At 50.8% G+C, this 18,088-nt stretch overlaps 1 protein-coding gene across 1 annotated transcript in view; it reads right to left on the bottom strand.

Moving 5' to 3' along the window:
- adamtsl4 (ADAMTS-like 4) overlaps positions 1–17,711 on the bottom strand; it is a 34,519-nt gene extending 16,808 nt beyond the window's left edge. The window contains exons 1-4 of the mRNA XM_086155542.1: positions 17,439–17,711; positions 15,785–15,848; positions 12,387–12,973; positions 11,048–11,615 (exon numbers count right to left, since the gene is read on the bottom strand). Of these exons, the coding sequence (XP_086011668.1) occupies positions 11,048–11,615; positions 12,387–12,973; positions 15,785–15,848; positions 17,439–17,461 (1,242 nt within the window). The 5' untranslated portion in view covers positions 17,462–17,711. The remainder of the gene's footprint in view (positions 1–11,047; positions 11,616–12,386; positions 12,974–15,784; positions 15,849–17,438) is intronic.
- Positions 17,712–18,088: the final 377 nt, after the last annotated feature.

Here is an 18,088-nt window from a genome sequence, read left to right as displayed (position 1 = left end):
TCGCCCTCGGAAATCTGCTCGCATTTATTAAGAACTTTTAAAAATGAAAAATAAAAACAGCTGAAAGATACGGAGAATAAAACAAAAAAAAAAACGCCGACCCCCACCCTCTTTGGGTTTAATGGCCTGCCGGTGGAAGCAACGGCATCAACCCCGCGCACGGCGAGCCGTTTTCGGAGGACTTTTCTTAAAATGGAAGCGAGGGGAAGGGGAGGAAGAAGAAGGGAAGCAAAGGGGAAGTGAGAGGTAGAAGAGGGGACGCATGCGAGAAACGGGAGGAAGAAAGCAGGAAGCAGAGAGGACGAAGGGGGAAGCAGAGGGGAAGATGCGGGAAGCGGGGAGGAAGAAGAGGGGAAGCAAGGGAGAAGACAGTTGGTAGGAAGGGGGAAGCAGGGAGGAAGATGCTGGATTCAACCAGAATGTGAGAGAGGGCTGATCGCAGCTTTCGAAACAAAAGCACATGAGGAGACCCGGTTTCACGGCCGCCTCGTCGTTCATCGATTACCGATCGCGCCGCACAAACGCCCGCCGTCCTTCACGGTTCACAAAACACAACAAGAGCAGGGTCTTCCAGAGGAATGTTGTGTTTTCCTCCATGATGTAACGTTCGTGCAACTGCCCTACACTGCCCCACCCACATGTTTACGGTTTGGATTAATAGCCGCCTAGTGGCAGAAAGTGGTACTGCACCCTCAAGGGGGCATTGCAGCTGCTGGGCGCACAGCTGTTTCCAACACACAACCACACACACACACACACACACACACACACACACACACACACACACACACACACGAAAGGCCTCAGATTTCTAGCTCTAATCTGTATCTTTCCCTCCTCCCTTTTCATGAATTCGTTCCTCCTATTTTTCTTTTTTTCTCCCTCTCTTCACTTCGCCAGGATCATCCATGGAATTCTCCAAAGTCACACACACACACACACACACACACACACACACACACACACACACAGCTGTCGCAAACAGCTGGACCGCTCCTCGGTAGGGGAGATGGGAGCAAGGGAATAGTCCACTCCATTGATGCATGCACACACACACACACACACACACACACACACACACACACACTCAGAGTTCCCATGTGAACCAGCCTGTGCGACAGTGTAACCAAGACTCATGGATAAACCATCAAAGCGTGACCTGAAACTCACAGTTCCACCCTCTGTGTGTGTGTGTGTGTGTGTGTGTGTGTGTGTGTGGACATGCAGGAGCGGAGGAATGTACGTGGCCGTCATGTGTCACATGGTGCTCATGAAAAGAATCATCTGTTGTTTCTTTCCCGGCGAGGTGTGAAACCGCCTGGCGAGGCTACGGGCGATACCATCGACGAAGTGTGTATTTAGGGATCATACAGTGTGTGTGTGTGTGTGTGAGAGAGAGAGAGTGTGGGTCCAACTTGGCATAAGTCGCCTTGTGAATCTGCTTTGATGCGTGTGTGTTTCAATCTTGAACTAAGCGACCATGTAAATGTGCCTTGGTGTGTGTGTGTGTGTGTGTGTGTGTGTGTGTGTGTGTGTGTGTGTGTGTGTGTGTGTGTATGAGAGATGTAATTGGTAATGGCTGTAAATATTTCTCCCCCTTATAAACATGTTCTGCTCCATTTTTAAGCCGGTCAGTTTGAAGGTTTAATTTATCCATGTGCGTGTGTGTGATGGATGATAAACAATGAAGTGACGACACTGCCACACACACACACACACACAAATAGGACAGCGTGTGTCTGCGTGTGTGTGTGTGTGTGGTACATCACTGTAATCACACGGACGAGCTTCTTTGAAAGACAAAAAAAAAAAAAAAACGAGAATGCAAAGTGAAAAAGAGGAATGTAAGGAGAAAGAAAAGTCATGCCTGTGTGATTTTGGGGGTTGGGGAGGGGCTCCTCCCCCAAGAGGGGGTGGTAGGTGTGTAAAAACAGAAGAGGGCGGGGGTGGAGGGGTGGACGGAGCGAAAGGAGGCGAAGTTGGAGCAACCACAGAAAGGGGGGGGGGGGCGTTTTTTTTTCCTTTCTCCTGGTGTTTTGGGTGGGAGGGGGGTTGTGCTTTGGTGCTCCCTTGTGTGTGTGTGTGTGTGTTGGGTGAGGGGGAGCAGGAAGAGGGGTGGGGGGCACATATTTATTAAATGAAAAACTGCTTGGAAATGTTTGCGATCGGGCTCCGCCAGCTATTTCTCCTCTGATTTTCCCTTTTTGAAGGAGGGATCCCACTCACTTGACTCTGGGGTCAAAGGTCATGGGGGTGTCATAGGTGACCCCACCCGAAAAGCCCCAGGAGGTAAACTCAGGAGGGGGAGGAGGAGTAAAAATCTGAGTTTTACAGAATTGGAAGATTTGGAGCGGGAAGGTGGTATGTGTGTGTGTGTGTGTGTGTGTCTGTGTGTGTGTTTTGCAGGGGGTTGTAGGGAGCAAGTTGGCGCTGGTGGATGAAACCATTAACTGAGTTCCATTGAAGGAGCCAATCAGGAGCCTGGTTGTCTGGAGCTGTGCCTCTGTGTGTGTGTGTGTGTGTGTGCGTGTGTGTGTGACGGGGGCAGTCGCTCGTGAAATCCCGATCTCAGGTTATTTGCGAGAAAAACACACTTTCCTCCATTGCAGCGGGGAAACATGTGTCTGCCAGACTTGCCCGCAGGCATGGGGACGGTGGGGGAGGCGGAGCCTGCGGACATTTTCTTCAAAACAAAACAAAACAAAACAAAAAAAATGGAGGGGGGTTCCGGCGTCACATTGTCTGAATGTCACTCCCGCGCCCAGATCCGGATCGGCCCTTAGCGACTTCGAAACAGCGAAGGGACTCGATGAATGGAATCTGAATCGACAACCCCCCCCTTTACTTGCCTGCCGCCATCCCATAATACAACTGCGACCGGCAGGTGAGCCCGCGACCTTCGGCGCCGGCCTGAAGAGGTCAGATGGCTCCCGCAATTTCGATGAATTGAACTGAACTGGTCGAATCAATCGGCGTATCTTTAATTGATTCCAATTCAATTGATTCAAATTCAATTGATCCGATTGATTTGATTGATTCGATTGATCGATTCGTTCATTATCTATCCTGCGTGCAGGCTGGCGGGGGAGCCAATCCTCTTCAACAACGGGGAAAGAGGCGGGGCTTAATCTGGACGGGTCGACTGTCAATCATGGGTCCAACGTATAGAGAGACACGACCGCTCGCCCTCGATAATAATCAATAATTGATAATAATCGATGAACGAACGAGTCAGAGCGGATCTTGCCAGATGTTTTGCGTGGGCCTCGCCGCTTCCTCGCCGTCCTGGCAACTACAGCCGCTGACTCCCTGGAGAGACTCGAAAGAGGGCGATTAACGTGACAAACGGCGCCTCGACCAGGAGACGAACCAGACGTCTGGATGTTTTTATAAGGGATTCGTTTCAGGACCTGGAAACTGTACCCACGCCTCCGCCTCCGTCCATGGGAAGGATCTGGAAGCTACAGTCGGCGGTTGTGTTTTCACACCGGCGTGTGTGTTATCATGTCGGGTGGGGGTGGGGTGGGGGGGGGTCAGTGTCGGTAAATCTAAAGCTCCCGTCTCCATGGCGATGGTGGACACTCACACTCCACAGGTGAAAGGACAGGGAGTGCACCTGGTGTGTGAGACGCTGTTTTTTTTCCTTCGGGAACTGTGAAAGTTATGGATCTGAATTATTGCCATGGAGACGGGGGTGGGGGCGTGGGTGTGTGTGTGTGTGTGTGAGTGTGTGGTAGGGGGTGTAAAGGCCTGCGTGTGATATTTGGACGGTGGGCGGCATGGTAGTAAGAGAGGGTTATAGCCTAGGGGCCGGAATATATTTTGGCACACACACACACACACACACACACACACACACACACACACACACACACACACACACACACACACAGGGCGGGGGTCCCGATCACATGTAACAGTGATCTGTGAAGAACAAACACACCAGAGACCCCCGAGGAGGGGGAGACCATTTTTAAACCTTTCGCGTCCATGCCGGATAGAAGACTGGGGTTTCGGTTCCCCACAGGAGATCGGTGTGTGTGTGTGTGTGTGTGTGTGTGTGTGTGTGTGTGTGTGTGTGTGTATCATATCACCTCAATGTACTTTCTAGTTGCAAAATCATAACAAGACCTTGCATTTCATTATACATTTAAAAAACATGTGGGTAAACCTCTGCATTGTAAATCTTTTTAACTCCATGATCAGGTGATTTTTTTTTTGCAAAAATTTGAGCGAAAAAAAACAAAAAAAAAATTGAAAAAAATATCTTTATAAAATAGGACTATATGAAAAAAAAAATTGGAAATATTCTCATGTGGTAAAATACGTTGGTAGTAAAAATTTGAAAAATTAAATGCAAGCTAAAATTATACACAATGTGCCACTGGTCGACAAGTTGTAACCATGGGGTATTATTACAATTTATAACACATGTAGTACATGTGTAATAACATGTAATAACATGTAGTACATGTGTTATAACAATATGTATTTTGAGGGGATTCTTCCTTGAGCATAACAGACAAAACAACCCCCCTACCCCGCCACCTGGCCCCCTCCCATCCAACTTACTGTATCCGTGACGCGTTAGCATAAGTAGTACGCATGTACTGTGAAGTATTTGTTTGTCCTCCAAGATTAACATTCCCCGGGGCTAATCTTGTGACCGTGTCCGTAACACCCGGGCCGCGGCCTCGACCCTCCCCACCCCATCCCCGTCCAGACCCGGAGCACGGCGAGGAAAAACGCAGGTCATCCGTCAACGGTCGGGAGGGTATGTTTGCGAAAAAAAAAAACCCAGGAGAAAAGAAAAGTACGGCGACCTCGACGAACTCATTGATGGAAATATTTACTCAGGATGTCCACTTGAGTACTATGGCAAAGTACTTTGCCGGAGTACTGCTTTTACAATTTCCGCCCTGCTTCATTTGTGGGGGAAATACTGCGTGTCATGGATAGTTATACTATACCCCAAACAGTTTTGGAGGAAATGTTTTAGTACTCTGCTAATGTTTTACTATAGTTTAGAGGTATCACAGTGTGATTATACTTGGAATTTCCACTATGACGTGGTTCCGGATGGAAATGGACGACTTCAAAATAGTTCTGTTTACTTTTTAAAAAGGTGCTTTTTTTTTTTTTTTTTTTTTGTTTTTGTATAAGTAAATTGTGTTATATATAAAATAAATTTTGTACATATATTATCACACAAAAATAGTACAAATTAAGTATTCTCACTATATCTATAAATAAATATATGCGTTGCACTATAATAGCAGGTCGATCATTTTTTCATGGACATTTTAAAAGTAGCTCACATGCTGAAAAAGTGTGCGCAACCCTGATCTATATTATATTGTAATGTGTTTTTCACTTTGTGTGAAAGATTTTTGGACATAAAGAGAATAAACGTTCATTACTGTGTGGCTACAACACCATAAAAAAAAGGTCAAGTGTTCATTCCGTGGAAACATCGTTTTTCGAAATATAGAATTTCGTAAAAATTATCATTTACTCAAGCATTTATTGATCGATCTTCGATCGATACCGAATTATAAGACTAACAAGGAAATGTTTGTTTTAACGGTTCGCTGAAACTGGATAACACTTGATCCAAGATCAACAAACACAATAAGAATGAATTAATAAGCAGAGGACCCGAGTCCCGTGACATGAACTTGAGTCACAAGACCCGTATTCCACATCTGCGATGGCAGTCAATGTAAGACTCAGGGCTCATGACCTGATGGCGACTCGGAGTTTGTTATTTGCGAGGACTCAAATGTGTGACTTAATTCAGACTCGTGACTTGCTGAGGACTCGGGACTTGTGACCTGATGAGAACTTGATAGGGACTCGGGACTTGTGACCTGATGAGAACTTGAGACTAGATAAGGACTTGTGACCTGATGAGAACTCGGGACTTGGACTTGATGAGGACTTGAAACTTGATAAGGACTTGAAACCTGATAAGGACTCGGGACTTGTGACCTGATGAGGACTTGAGACTTGATAGGGACTCGGGACTTGTGACCAGATGAGGACTTGAGACTTGATAAGGACTTCTGACCTAATGAGGACTCGGGACTTGTGACTTGATGAGGTCTTGAAACTTCATAAGGACTGGGACTTGTGACACAATGAGGACCTGAAACTTGACTCGGGACTTGTGACAGTGTGAGGACTTGAGACTTGATCAGGGCTCCCGACTTGCTGAGGACTATGGTCTTGTGACCTGATGAGGACTTGATAGGGACTCGGGACTTGTGACCTGATCAGAACTTGAGACTAGATAAGGACTTGTGACCTGATGAGAACTCGGGACTTGGGACTTGATGAGGACTTGAAACTTGATAAGGACTTGAAACCTGATAAGGACTCGGGACTTGTGACCTGATGAGGACTTGAGACTTGATAGGGACTCGGGACTTGTGACCAGATGAGGACTTGAGACTTGATAAGGACTTCTGACCTAATGAGGACTCGGGACTTGTGACTTGATGAGGTCTTGAAACTTCATAAGGACTGGGACTTGTGACACAATGAGGACTTGAAACTTGATGAGGACTCGGGACTTGTGACAGTATGAGGACTTGAGACTTGATAAGGACTTGGGACTTGATCAGGGCTCCCGACTTGCTGAGGACTATGGTCTTGTGACCTGATGAGGACTTGCAACTTGAGGAGATCTCGGAACTCGGGACTTGATAAGAAATCAAGGCTTGTGACTTGATGAGGACTCTGGACTTGTGACTACCGTCCATCGATCCATCTTCTGCAGCCTGTTCTGCACTCAGGGTCACAGGGGATACGGGAGCCTGGCACAGCAGTCATAGGGCCAGAGGCGGGGTAAACCCTGGACTGGTCGCCAGTCAATCACAGGGCCAGACTTGTGACTTGATAAGGACTCTGAACCTGTAACTTGTCGAGGATTTTGGACTTGTGACCTGATGAGGACGTGTGACTTGGATTTGATAACAACTCAGGGCTTGTGACTTCCTGAAGACTCTTGACTTGTACCTCCATACAAAGTGAGGGATTGTGACTTGCTGAGGACTTGGGTCTTGATGAGGACTTGTAATTTGTTGCTAGATGAGGCTGAGGTTTTTGTTTACCTTCATTTGATCTTATTTGTCCTGTACGTTTTCGCGCTCTTCAAGTCAGAGTGAAGCCCAATCACATCTGAAGTCAGCAGGTCGTGACTTGTCATGTGAACGAGATCCGAGTCACGTGAGCCGAGTCGCCGCGGCGCTTCCTCGCCGTTTACCGGTTCCCGCTTCTGTATTCACGTCCCGACACGTGTCCATTCGACTGCGTTTTTTAATCGCTCTAAAATTAAACCGCTTAGTTTCCCTCTTGCCGCCGAAGGATGAGCCGGGTTTTTTTTTTCCGACCCTGCACCTCACATGCTTCAGCTCGCCGCCATCGAGCCGCTCGCCACGTATTAGCGGGTCATTACGGCCAAATATTTACTCCTGACTGGAGGCAAATGAGGATTTAACGGAAACGTCTACTTAAGTTCTTTCTGTTCTAATGAGGTGACCTCTTACATTTCTGTCCCGGTTTCCGACAGAAGGACTAGATCACACACACACACACACACACACACACACACTTTTCCACGGATAGAAATGTGCAACAGGAACTTCCCCGCTGAATCTTTTTCATTCTGTCCCACTTTTATCGGTTACAGCCAGTCGATTGTTTCTCCTCTGTTTTCTCCAACAACAGGACTCTTCACACACACCGCACAACACACACACACACACACACACACACACACACACACACACACACGCATACCGAGCGCACTCCTTCTCATCTCATCACGCTCTTCTCTCTGCTCTACTCCTCTCCTTCACGTGCCCTTTAACTTTGCCGTCCCTCCACTTCGTGCACATTTTGGAAAACACAGTAACCTCTTTCACCACTCCTAAAGTGAGTCACCTACTTTATGCTCGCACTCACACGCACGCAAGCGCACACACACACACACACACACACACACACACACACACACACAAAGTTCCTCCTCCTGCCCTCCTCATTTCCTCTGTCCCTTCACTTGGTTCCCCATTTGCTTCTACGCAACACTGAAAACACACACACACACACAAACCGTTGCACGCAAACGCTCACACACGTACGCACAGCCGGTCACACACATGCGCACACGCAGACTCACGCACGTACGCACAGCCGGTCACACTCGCCCTGGCCCCCGGGCGCACGGTTATGAGAAACACACCTCATATATACTAGGATGTGTCACACTAGGCCAGGTTCACTCAAAATCACACACACGCGCGCACACACACACACACACACACACACACACACACACACACACAGCATGAGAGTATATGACCTGCATGGAGAAGGTTCTGTGTTTACGTGTGTTCCAATGAAACCTGTTCAGGGTTCTGCAGGAACCCGGTGGCCTCTGCTGCCAGACCAACTCTGGTTTAGCAGTGGGGTGTGACAGTGTGTGTGTGTGTGTGTGTGTGTGTGTGTGTGTGTGTGTAGGGGGGTATCAGTCCCTGTTGGGCCAGACGGTGGGGGCTGGGGCTGGCAGATGATCCTCGACAGGAGGGCTACAGTCTGAGGGCTTGTGGCCGCCGACCTGGCGACGCACTCGAGTGTCCGCCTCCACTCGATGGCAGCCACTCCAGTTGAGTGTGTGTAAGTGTTTAAGTGTGTGTGTGTGTGTGTTCCAGCCTATCTTATCACACACACACACGCCCGCGCTCGGCTCACCAACCACCACGTGCTGGCACTTCACCCCCTCCGACCCCTCGCACACAGCTTCGGCTTCTGTTTCCCAGGGTCGTCTGGGACGGGCCGACGCGTCCAATCAGACGCCTCGGTGCGGCGTCTCGCCGCCACCCCCCCCCGCCTCCCCGATCCACACGGGAACCCGGCGCCGCCTCCGAACGCCGGGCAGCTCGAGCTTGTCCTCCCTCGGGGTCGGGGGGTTTGTTCCGTCAAACAATAGCTGCCACTAAGTCTCAAAGTGGGTTAAGAGCCCTGACCCACTGTGCCCCGAATCACACGTGGTCGGCTAAGAAGGGGGGGGTTACATGATTAATGGGTACTAATAGGCTACATTTTCATTCATTCATTTATTCATCATCTATAGCCCTGCAGCTGCAGTCTTCCTTCATTCCAACCCTGAACCAGGTGGCCAGTTCACTCACTCATTCATAAGTCATGTAGAGACAAAGCCGTCCACGCTCTCATTTGCACGTCTGAGACGCAGAATTCCCCCGTTCGCACATCATGTCGACGTACAGCCATTCAGCCTCTCATTTTCACATCATAGAAACCTACTATTCGCTCATTTCCTCATCATACGGAGACGTTTAACGTCTAATTTTCCTGGGAAGGCGTCCGCCGCGGCGAAATCCTCCCCGATCCGACGCCGTGCTCGTTTCAGAAGTGCTGCCGCCGCTGGCCGCACAGGAGACCTGCACCTGAATTTGTGGCGGTCTGCATTACTTTTAGGATTTGGGGACCTGGCCGGGAATTCATGGGATTTTATTGCAATGGCGTTGGCCTTCTGTACATTTCATATCGTTCTGTGCTGATAAAGTTTACTGGAGTCTAATAAATCGTATTTTTTTTAACCATCATATAATAAATAAACCTGGTATACCATACAGAACATTTGCAGAGGTATTTCCTACGTCCTTCACACACACACACACCGTACGACCTTCTATAGCTGACCGCCCTGTGAACACACACACACACACACACACACACACACACACTGCACTTTAAAACCGTTTGTAACCTCAATATTCACTCTCAATCTCACTTTTAATTAAGTGAAATCAAGCGTGACATTCCTGTCTCTGCGAAACCTGAGTCAGTGCCAGGCCGGGACCCCCTGCAACCCCCCCCCCCATGGGACAGCCCCCCAGCCCTAGCAACCCCCCCCCCCCCCCCCCCCATGATTCTCACCTGAGAGTCTAAGCTAGGTACCCGACTAGCCCATCGCTGACTATGGCGCTGAAGCCCGAGCTGCACAGGAGGTCGCGACCTCAATCATCACTGCAGCCGCACCCCGACCTGATTACCCCAAATCACCTCACCGCCCCCCCAAACCCCCCCAAACCTGACAGACCTAGATGCCGCCACCCCCCCCCCCCACCAACCCCCCCCACCTCCACTTCCTGCCAGTAGAAAAAAAAGGGGGCTGTGGCGTCGCACAAATTCATTGCGATTTGCTGGATGCAGCCGTGTGTGTTTATGAGTGTGTGTGTGTGTGCGCGCTCCAGTCGCACGCAAAGTCCCACAACAGAGGTGTGTATTCTGGTCGTGACCCAGAATACACACACATAGCTTCGAAGCGCCGGGGGCTTCCAGCGGGCCGCTTTCCATGTGAATGCTCGCAGACAAGCGGCCAGTGTTGGGGAGTTTTGCGAGTGTGTGTGTGTGTGTGTGTGTGGGGGGGGGGGGGTGAAGGAGGAGTGATGTACCTTTCGTATACATTTTGGCGACCTTGGATGGCGCGTGTGCGCCGCTTTCCAGAGGCGACCTTGGCTGAAAAGCGAGCGCAGGCAGAGCCAGGAGGCGGAGCGGTCCGGGATCTGTGTTTTTTTTTTTTTACATCCAATTATTTCATGCGCCTTTTCGTAAAACGCACGCACGCACGGAGTGTTTGCCAATCCGAACATACCGTGGCAATGAGCGCGAGGAAGGTTGTGTTCCGCAAACCGCGATGACTCCGCCGCAGGAACACCTCGCCTGGCGGGCGGTTCTGCGGGCGGAGGGTTCCGCGGGGACGGATCTTGGCGTTCTCAGCCCGCGGCGATACGCACGCGTTCTCTCGCTAGAACACGCGCCCTGGATTAGGAGGCGCGTGGGGGGACCGTGGGCGACGGTTCAAGTTACCGTGGCGACGGGGAAAAAAAAAGAAGAAGAAAAAAAAAAATGCGCGGAGGGGTGGGTTCCTCCGCCGGCGGCGTCGCTGGAACCCCGGCCGCGTAGTCATCGCCTACTTCGCGATAGGTTGCCATGGCAACAAAAACAGGGGTCTTACCTGGGTGAAGCACCTGCGGAAGTCCTTCTCGGCGCCGGAGCACTTGTAGTTCTGAGGGGCGCTCCTGCCTCCGCCCGGTTGCGCCTCCAGCGGGTAGAAGTCACCGCCGGCGCGGCGCCCAAAGCCCGGGTGGAGCTCGGCGTCCCGGTGGGCGGGGCGGTGGAGGGGCGGGGCGAACGGCGAGGAGGCGACGGCGGCCGAGCCCTGGTGCAGGCGGGAGGAGGCGGGCGGAGGCGGGGCGGTGACGGAGTGCCAGTCGAAGGTTCCTCGGGACACAGCGGGAGGGTGGGGGCGGCGGAAGGGGTGAGGCGACGGGGGCCGCTGCCTCGCCCTCCCGTGGTCGGCTCTAGGGTGAGAGCGCGGCGCCACGGTGGGCTTCTCCTTGGCGGCGGGGGCCTCCGTCACTTCTTTCTCCTCTTCCCTGGACGCCGCCTCCTCGCCGTCGTGGTCGGCGGCGACGGGGGCGGCGGTGGCGTTGGCGTGGCGAGCCTGACGGTTGGCGCGGTGCAGCGGCAGGGAGAAGGGAACCCGGCCGTACCCGAACTGCCCCGGACGGATGGGAGACGACCTGCACGGGCGAGGGAGAGGAGGGGGGGAGGCGTCGTCACGACAACTGAAGGGATCCTGCACAAAACTGAGATCACTTGAAGGCGTCATCCATAAATCCTGCAGGAAAATGGAATCACCCGAAGGCATCGTAAACTAAGAATCACATCAAGGCATCGTCTATAAAACCTGCAGGAAACAGAAGTCACCTGAAGGCATCGTCTGTAAAACATGCCGGAAATTGAATTCCCCTGAAGGCGTCATGTTTCAAAATGTGCAGGAAACTGATATCACCTGCCTCGTCCATAAACCCAAACGGAAACTGAAATCACCTGAGCTACGCCAATAAAACCGCCCAAAATTGATAAAGAAATGAGTTGGAAATCAGAAATGTTGGCCAGGCGCTCAGAGGCGGAGCCACAGAGGGCGGCGGGGTGTGATGACCGGCGCTGACCCGGCCCACGATGCGTTCAGGGTCCAAAACACCACTTGTAACTTTAACCCCGCGGCGCCTGAAGGGATCGGCCCTCCTCCCGACCCTTCGCCTCTTACAGGAACACCGACACTCGTGACTTCTCCCCCCCCCCCGCCCCCCCGCTGACTCTCGGCCTCTTCTGCCAGCCGTGCAAATTTCTGATTTTCCTGCTCGTCAGCGTCACTTTCCAGGAACTGGTGGCGAGCTGACGGCGCTCGACGGTCGCACGTCAAGTCGACCCCGGGAGCCCCGAGAGAGGAAGCGAAATCCCTCCGAAAAAAACACGATATGTTTGAAATAATAAAAAAAAAGACTCACCTCCTGGTGGACTGACTCTCCAGACCGGGGGACACCGACCTCCTGCTCCCTCCTCCTCCGGGTCTCACCCCCGCCGGGCTGCTCGGCCTCCTGATGACCCTCGCCGGCTGGTTGTAGCCGTACGGCGGCGGTGCGCGGTAGGGCGGCCGGTACACGGGCGGCGGGTCCTGATTGGCCGGGTTGTAATCCGCCGGGTAGTACGGAGGCGAGGGATTGGTCCGACCCAGCACGGGGGCCCCTCCCCCTCCGGCCGGCGCAGCGTTCCGGTAGAGGGACACTGCCGGGTTGTGGTTGCCGACGGAAGGGGGGTGATAGGGAGGGGGTTGCCCGGGGTAACGGGGGTAATAGGGGCGCATGGATGAGATGACGGGACCCCCGGCGCCGGCGGGGAGATACCCCGCCCAGTTAGGGGGCGCGAAGGAGACGGGGGGAGCCTGAGGGGGCGGCGGTGGCGGCAAACACTTCCTGCTCCTGTGTGACACGCCGACGCCACAGGGCTGGGAGCATTCTGACCACTCCCCCCACGTAGACCACACCCCCTCCACAGGCTCCGCCTCCAACGCCTGCCTCGACCTGCGGCCTGCAACCTGGCACACACACACACACACACACACACACACAGAAATAAGATTACTGAGGAGGGTCTTCAAGAAACCTATGAGATGATGAAGAGACGTTTCAGCTGGAATGATGGGATCATTCAGGCAGAACCTGGGAGATGTTCTTCTGGAGGAGGTTCTGGAAGCTTCTCCTGATTTGGGGTTTTTCTATACTGTTCCTGAAGGAGGAGATTCTTTAAGGAACCAGGAGGTTCTTTAAGAAAGAGGTTTGTTCTAGAAACCAGAAGATTCTCCCAGGAACCAGGTTTGCTCTGGAGACCAGCGGGTTTGCACTAGAAACAAAGTGGCTCTTTAAAAAATGGGGGGTTGTTCTAGAAAGCAGGAGATTCCTTCTAGAAACCAGGGGGATTCTTTCAAATAGCCGGAGGTTCTTTCAGAAACCAGAGAGGTTGTTCAAGAAATCAGATTTTGTGTTTTCGAAAAAAGATTCTTCTGGAAACCAGGATGTTCTCTCAGGAACCAGAATTGTTCTGGAAATCAGAGGGGTTGTTTAAGAAACAAGGAAATTATTTAAAAAAGAAGGAGGTTCTTCTTGAAACCAGGATGTTTGTTCCAAGAACCAGGAGATTCTTTCAGCAACCAGGAGGTTTGTTTCTAGAACGTTCATTCTAGAAACAACGTTTCTCCAGGAGGAATCTCTTAGAAACCATGAGGTTTGCCAGAAAACTAGGAGGTTCTTTCAGAAACCAGAAGATTCCCTTAAAAACCAAGTTTGCTGTTGAAACACAAACATTCACTCTAGAAAAAGGAGGACCTTTCAGAAACGAGCAGGTTCTTCTAGAAGCCAGGAGGTTTCTTCTAGAAACCAGAGTTTGTCCGATAATGTTCGTTCTAGAAACAATTTTTTTCTGGAAATCTTGAGGTTCTTTTTGAAACTCAGAGGTTGTTCAGGACGTTTTCTTCTGGAAATCAAAGGGTTTGTTCTAGAGACCAGAAGGTCCTTTCAAAATCTCTAGAATCCAGAATGTTCGTTCTGGAAAAAAGGTGTCTCCAGGAGGATCTTTTGGAAACTAGGAGGTTCTTTCAGAAACCAGCGGGTTCTCTCAGACACAAGGTTTGTTCTAGAAACCAGGAAACTCTCTGAAACCAGGTTTCCTGTTGAAACAAGGAAGTTCATTCTAAAAACTAGGAGGTTTCTTTAAAAAACCAGGAGGTTTTTTTTTTCGAGAAACCGCAAGATTGCGTTCGATCCAGCAGGAAGTGGCTGACGGTGGACACAGCAAAGACCCAGAAACAACCGCAGGGTCAAACCAACGGATCAAACAATCGGCTTCACTTCCTTCGCCAGCTGTCGGACTGAGCAAACGCACAGAGTGTGTGAAGTGTGGGTACTTGCGGCACAAGTAAACACACACACACACACACACACTTTGTTAATGGAAGGCAGGTGTGTGTCTTACTCTGATTGTCCCCTTCAACAACATATCAAAGAGTGGAGGGCCGGGAGGAGGGGTGAAGCCTAATGAGTGTGTGTGTGTGTGTGTGTGTGTGTCACAATGAGTGACATCAAACCCACAGCTGCCACATAACCAGGACCATTAATGAGCTGAGAGCAGTGACCTCTGGAGCTACTGGTGAAACCCCTCCGACTGCCCCCTCCACCATTCCTCCCACAGAAGCCGGGGCAACTTCCGGGTCCTCCCCCCCCCCCCAGGTCCCTGGAAACTCAAACCCTCTTGTTTATTTGATTTTAATGAACTGTTTTTCCAGGGGGGAAAAAAAAAAAAAAATGTGTTTTTTTTTTTTTTTTTTAAAGGCCAGACTTAACTTCATAAAAGTTTTTTTTTTTTTCTTTGGTCGGGGTGATGATTGCGTTTGTCGCCAATTTCTTTGTCGTTTTGAGAAAGTTGCCGTTCTGGTGAATTCTAAAAAAAGTTAATTATATTTTCTCACTCGATTCTAAAGAAGATGAGACGAAAAGCAGAAAAAGCTTTTCTTTTTTTCTTTCTTCTTCTGATAAGTTCTGGATTATGTTTTGGATTTCTTCATCGCTTTGAGAAAAAAAAAAAATCTTGTTGCTCTGGTGATTTTCCGGCTCTAAGGAAAAAAAAAACAACAACAAAAAAAAAAAAAAAAAAGCCAATTATATTTTCCCATTCTTTCTGGAGACACCTGACTACACCACGTAAACAGATGAGACCAAAAGCCGAAAAAGGTTTGGGGTATTTTTTTTCCCCGGTGAAAGCTCTTTTCGCGGATTTTCAACATGGGGGAGGGGGCAGAAAAAAGGATTTTAGGTGATTTCATTTTCAATGAGAGCGTTTTCATTTTCCTTCGGATAAGTTTTGGATTATTTTTTGGATCGCTTCATCGCTTTGAGGAAAAAAAAAAAATCATGTCATACTGTTGATTTTCCGGTTCAAAAAAAAAAAAAAAGAATTCATTTTTTTCTGAAGACACCTAAATGCACGGCGTGACCAGCCGAGACTAAAAATGGGATTAGATAGAGAAGAAAAAGGGTTTTTTGTTTATGTTTTTCCCCCCGCTGGTTCGAATCGCTGATTTTCAACACGGGGAGGCGGTGATGGAGAGCCACGGCCCGACCAATGTTCAATATTTACATCTGTTCGAGCCAAAACTAAATACTTTACCGGGTCACGAACCCCAAACCGCAGAACGGTCTCAGGAAGGAGCAACGGTATCTAGAACGGGGGGGTCGGGGGCGGCTCGGACAAAGTCATCACCTCCCGCCTCCCTTGAATGCATAGATTTCTCTGTGGGTCATTTCGTGGAAAAAAAAAAAAAAAAAAAGGGAGGAGGGGTTTGGCAGTGACTCACCTTCCTCTTGGCGGCCTTGGTCACGGAGGTCGCGACCCCCATGAAGCCCCACAGCACATAGAGCCTGGAGGAGGAGGGGTTGGGGTTAAGGGATATGAAAAGAGAGTAAATAAGATAAGTGTTGGATTCAGTTAAGAGAGAAAACTCCGGGGTGTAAAAGGAGGCCGTTTTATTTTTTTAATCCCACCGCCGTCGCGATGACACACACACTCGGATCCCGTCAGCTTTTTTTTTTTTTTTTTTTTTTTTTTAAACCCGAATCGACATTTAATCTGAGTCGCATCAAATGTTCCGCCGACTTATCGTTGCGCTTACGAAACCAATTACGTCGCTTTTGCTTTTTCTCGCCGCCGCAGGTGGCGGCCGGCGCCGGCGGGTGGGGCGAAGGAGGTTGGAGGAGGAGGGTTAACAAAAGTTTCTTTCTCCCTCCGAGGTACACAAGCAAACATCTCAATCAATCCTGAGGCCCGGGAGGCGCGAACAAACTAATGGGTTTAAGCGGCGAGCATGTTTTCCCTCCGCATGCCTCTCTCCCTCGGACTGCACACACCCTGTGGATGTGGTTTTAACACACACACACACACACACACACACACACCTCTCAGTCCAGATCTGAGCTCCCGGGGTTTATGGTTTGGAAAGGTGTTAAACGTCTCCTTGAGTTTGCGGGTTCCTCTACTTTAATCCGACGTGGAACCACTTCAGGGCGCTCGTCGACCCCCCCGGGACCGTCAAAAAAATAAGGAAAAAAAAAAAAAAAAAAGAAAAAAAAGAAAAAAGGAGAGAGGGGGTAAATCAAATATTTGGACTTTTTTTTTTTTTTTTTTTTTTCCTTGAATATTCCTCTGAGGTGACGTGGAGGGAAGACAAGCGGCTGCTTCCTTCCAGGAGGAAGAGTTTGGAATTCCTGTCTTTTGATTAGTAGAAGATGGGTCTCCGCGCACACATGCACACACGCACACACACACACACACACTCATGCATGCATGCACGCACGGGGTGGACAAGTGTATCCGGAAACAAGTGGGATCTGTCCTAATCTGGCCCCTGACATGATCCTAAAGGCCCCGGGGGGCTGCGGGCGGACACCCGGGCTCTGCGGCCGCCCCGGCCCGCAAGCCGCATGCAGCGGGGGTAATTGCACGCCTCTCCCCAGTGCGGTGCACCGCCGCGGTCTGCGGAGGACCCCACACCCCACACACACACACACACACCTCCAGAACCCCCCCACGCCAGACTGCACAATTACCCCGAGACACAGGCGGACAAAGGTCCCGCACAGTCCGGACACAACAGACCTGCTCAGGCCAAAGTAACGACCCCCTACCCGGGTCCAAGAGCCCCCCCCTGCCCCCCTACTTGCCCCCCCCCCCCCCTCCAGGGCAGCTACAGTGACAGCCTCAAAGACTAGAAAGGGGGGAATCCAAAGAAACGAGTCTTTGTGATACGGATAACTTTCTTCTTTTTCTTTTTTTTTTTTTTTCCCCCCCTTCTATACTCCAAAAAAAGCTCGTCCCCGCACGGCGACGGTGCGCGTTCACGGCGGGAGGGAAAGTTCAATTTAAGAGAGGAGGGGATGCGGGAGAAAACACGCACGCACACACTTTTTTCACCTTCTTTTTTTTAAAAAAAAAAAAAAAAAAAAGTTTTTCACCTGAACAGCAGACCGAGCCGCATGCTTTGCCCCCCCCCGCGCCGGGAACCGGCGCTCCCGCTTCTGCCGTCCGCGTCGATCCGGTCCGCCGGTTTCCGGTACGGCCGTGCGTCCGGTGCTCCTCTCCTCCCTCCTCTTCTTCTTCTTCTCCCTTTTCGCCGGTCGATCCCCTTGCTGCTCCGGAGGAAGCGAATGTGATCAATTCCCTGCGAAAGTCTTCCCCCTCTCCTCTTCCTCTCCTCCCTCTCTGTCCCCTTCCTCCTGTCACAGTCACTCCCCGTGATTTTGGGAAAGTGGGAAGGGTTGTGTTTTCCCCCTCTCTCTCTCTCTCTCTCTCTCTCTCTCTCACACACACACACACACACTCCCTTTTCTTTGCTCACTTCTTCTTTGGTCCTTATTATAAGAGTGTGACGCGGTGCAGGTTTGACAGGAGACAAAACGGACAGATATTACACAACTCTCTCTTTCTCTCTCTCTCTCACTCTTTCTCTCTCTCTCTTTCACTCTCTCTCTCTCTCTCTCTCTCTCTCTCTCTCTCTCTCTCAGGGCCGCTCCCCCGGCCCCTCCGGCCCCAGCATGAGGGGCCCCCTTTGTGCCCCCCCCCCTGCCCCCCTTTACCCCCCCTTCCCGGTCCCGCAGTGAGCAGC

Source organism: Fistularia commersonii, chromosome 11 (genome assembly GCF_037954325.1).
Source record: "Fistularia commersonii isolate RoL2024-O1a breed Wild chromosome 11, RoL_Fcom_v1.0, whole genome shotgun sequence".
Classification (NCBI taxonomy): domain Eukaryota; kingdom Metazoa; phylum Chordata; class Actinopteri; order Syngnathiformes; family Fistulariidae; genus Fistularia; species Fistularia commersonii.
This window is presented reverse-complemented; position numbering and strand designations above follow the sequence as displayed.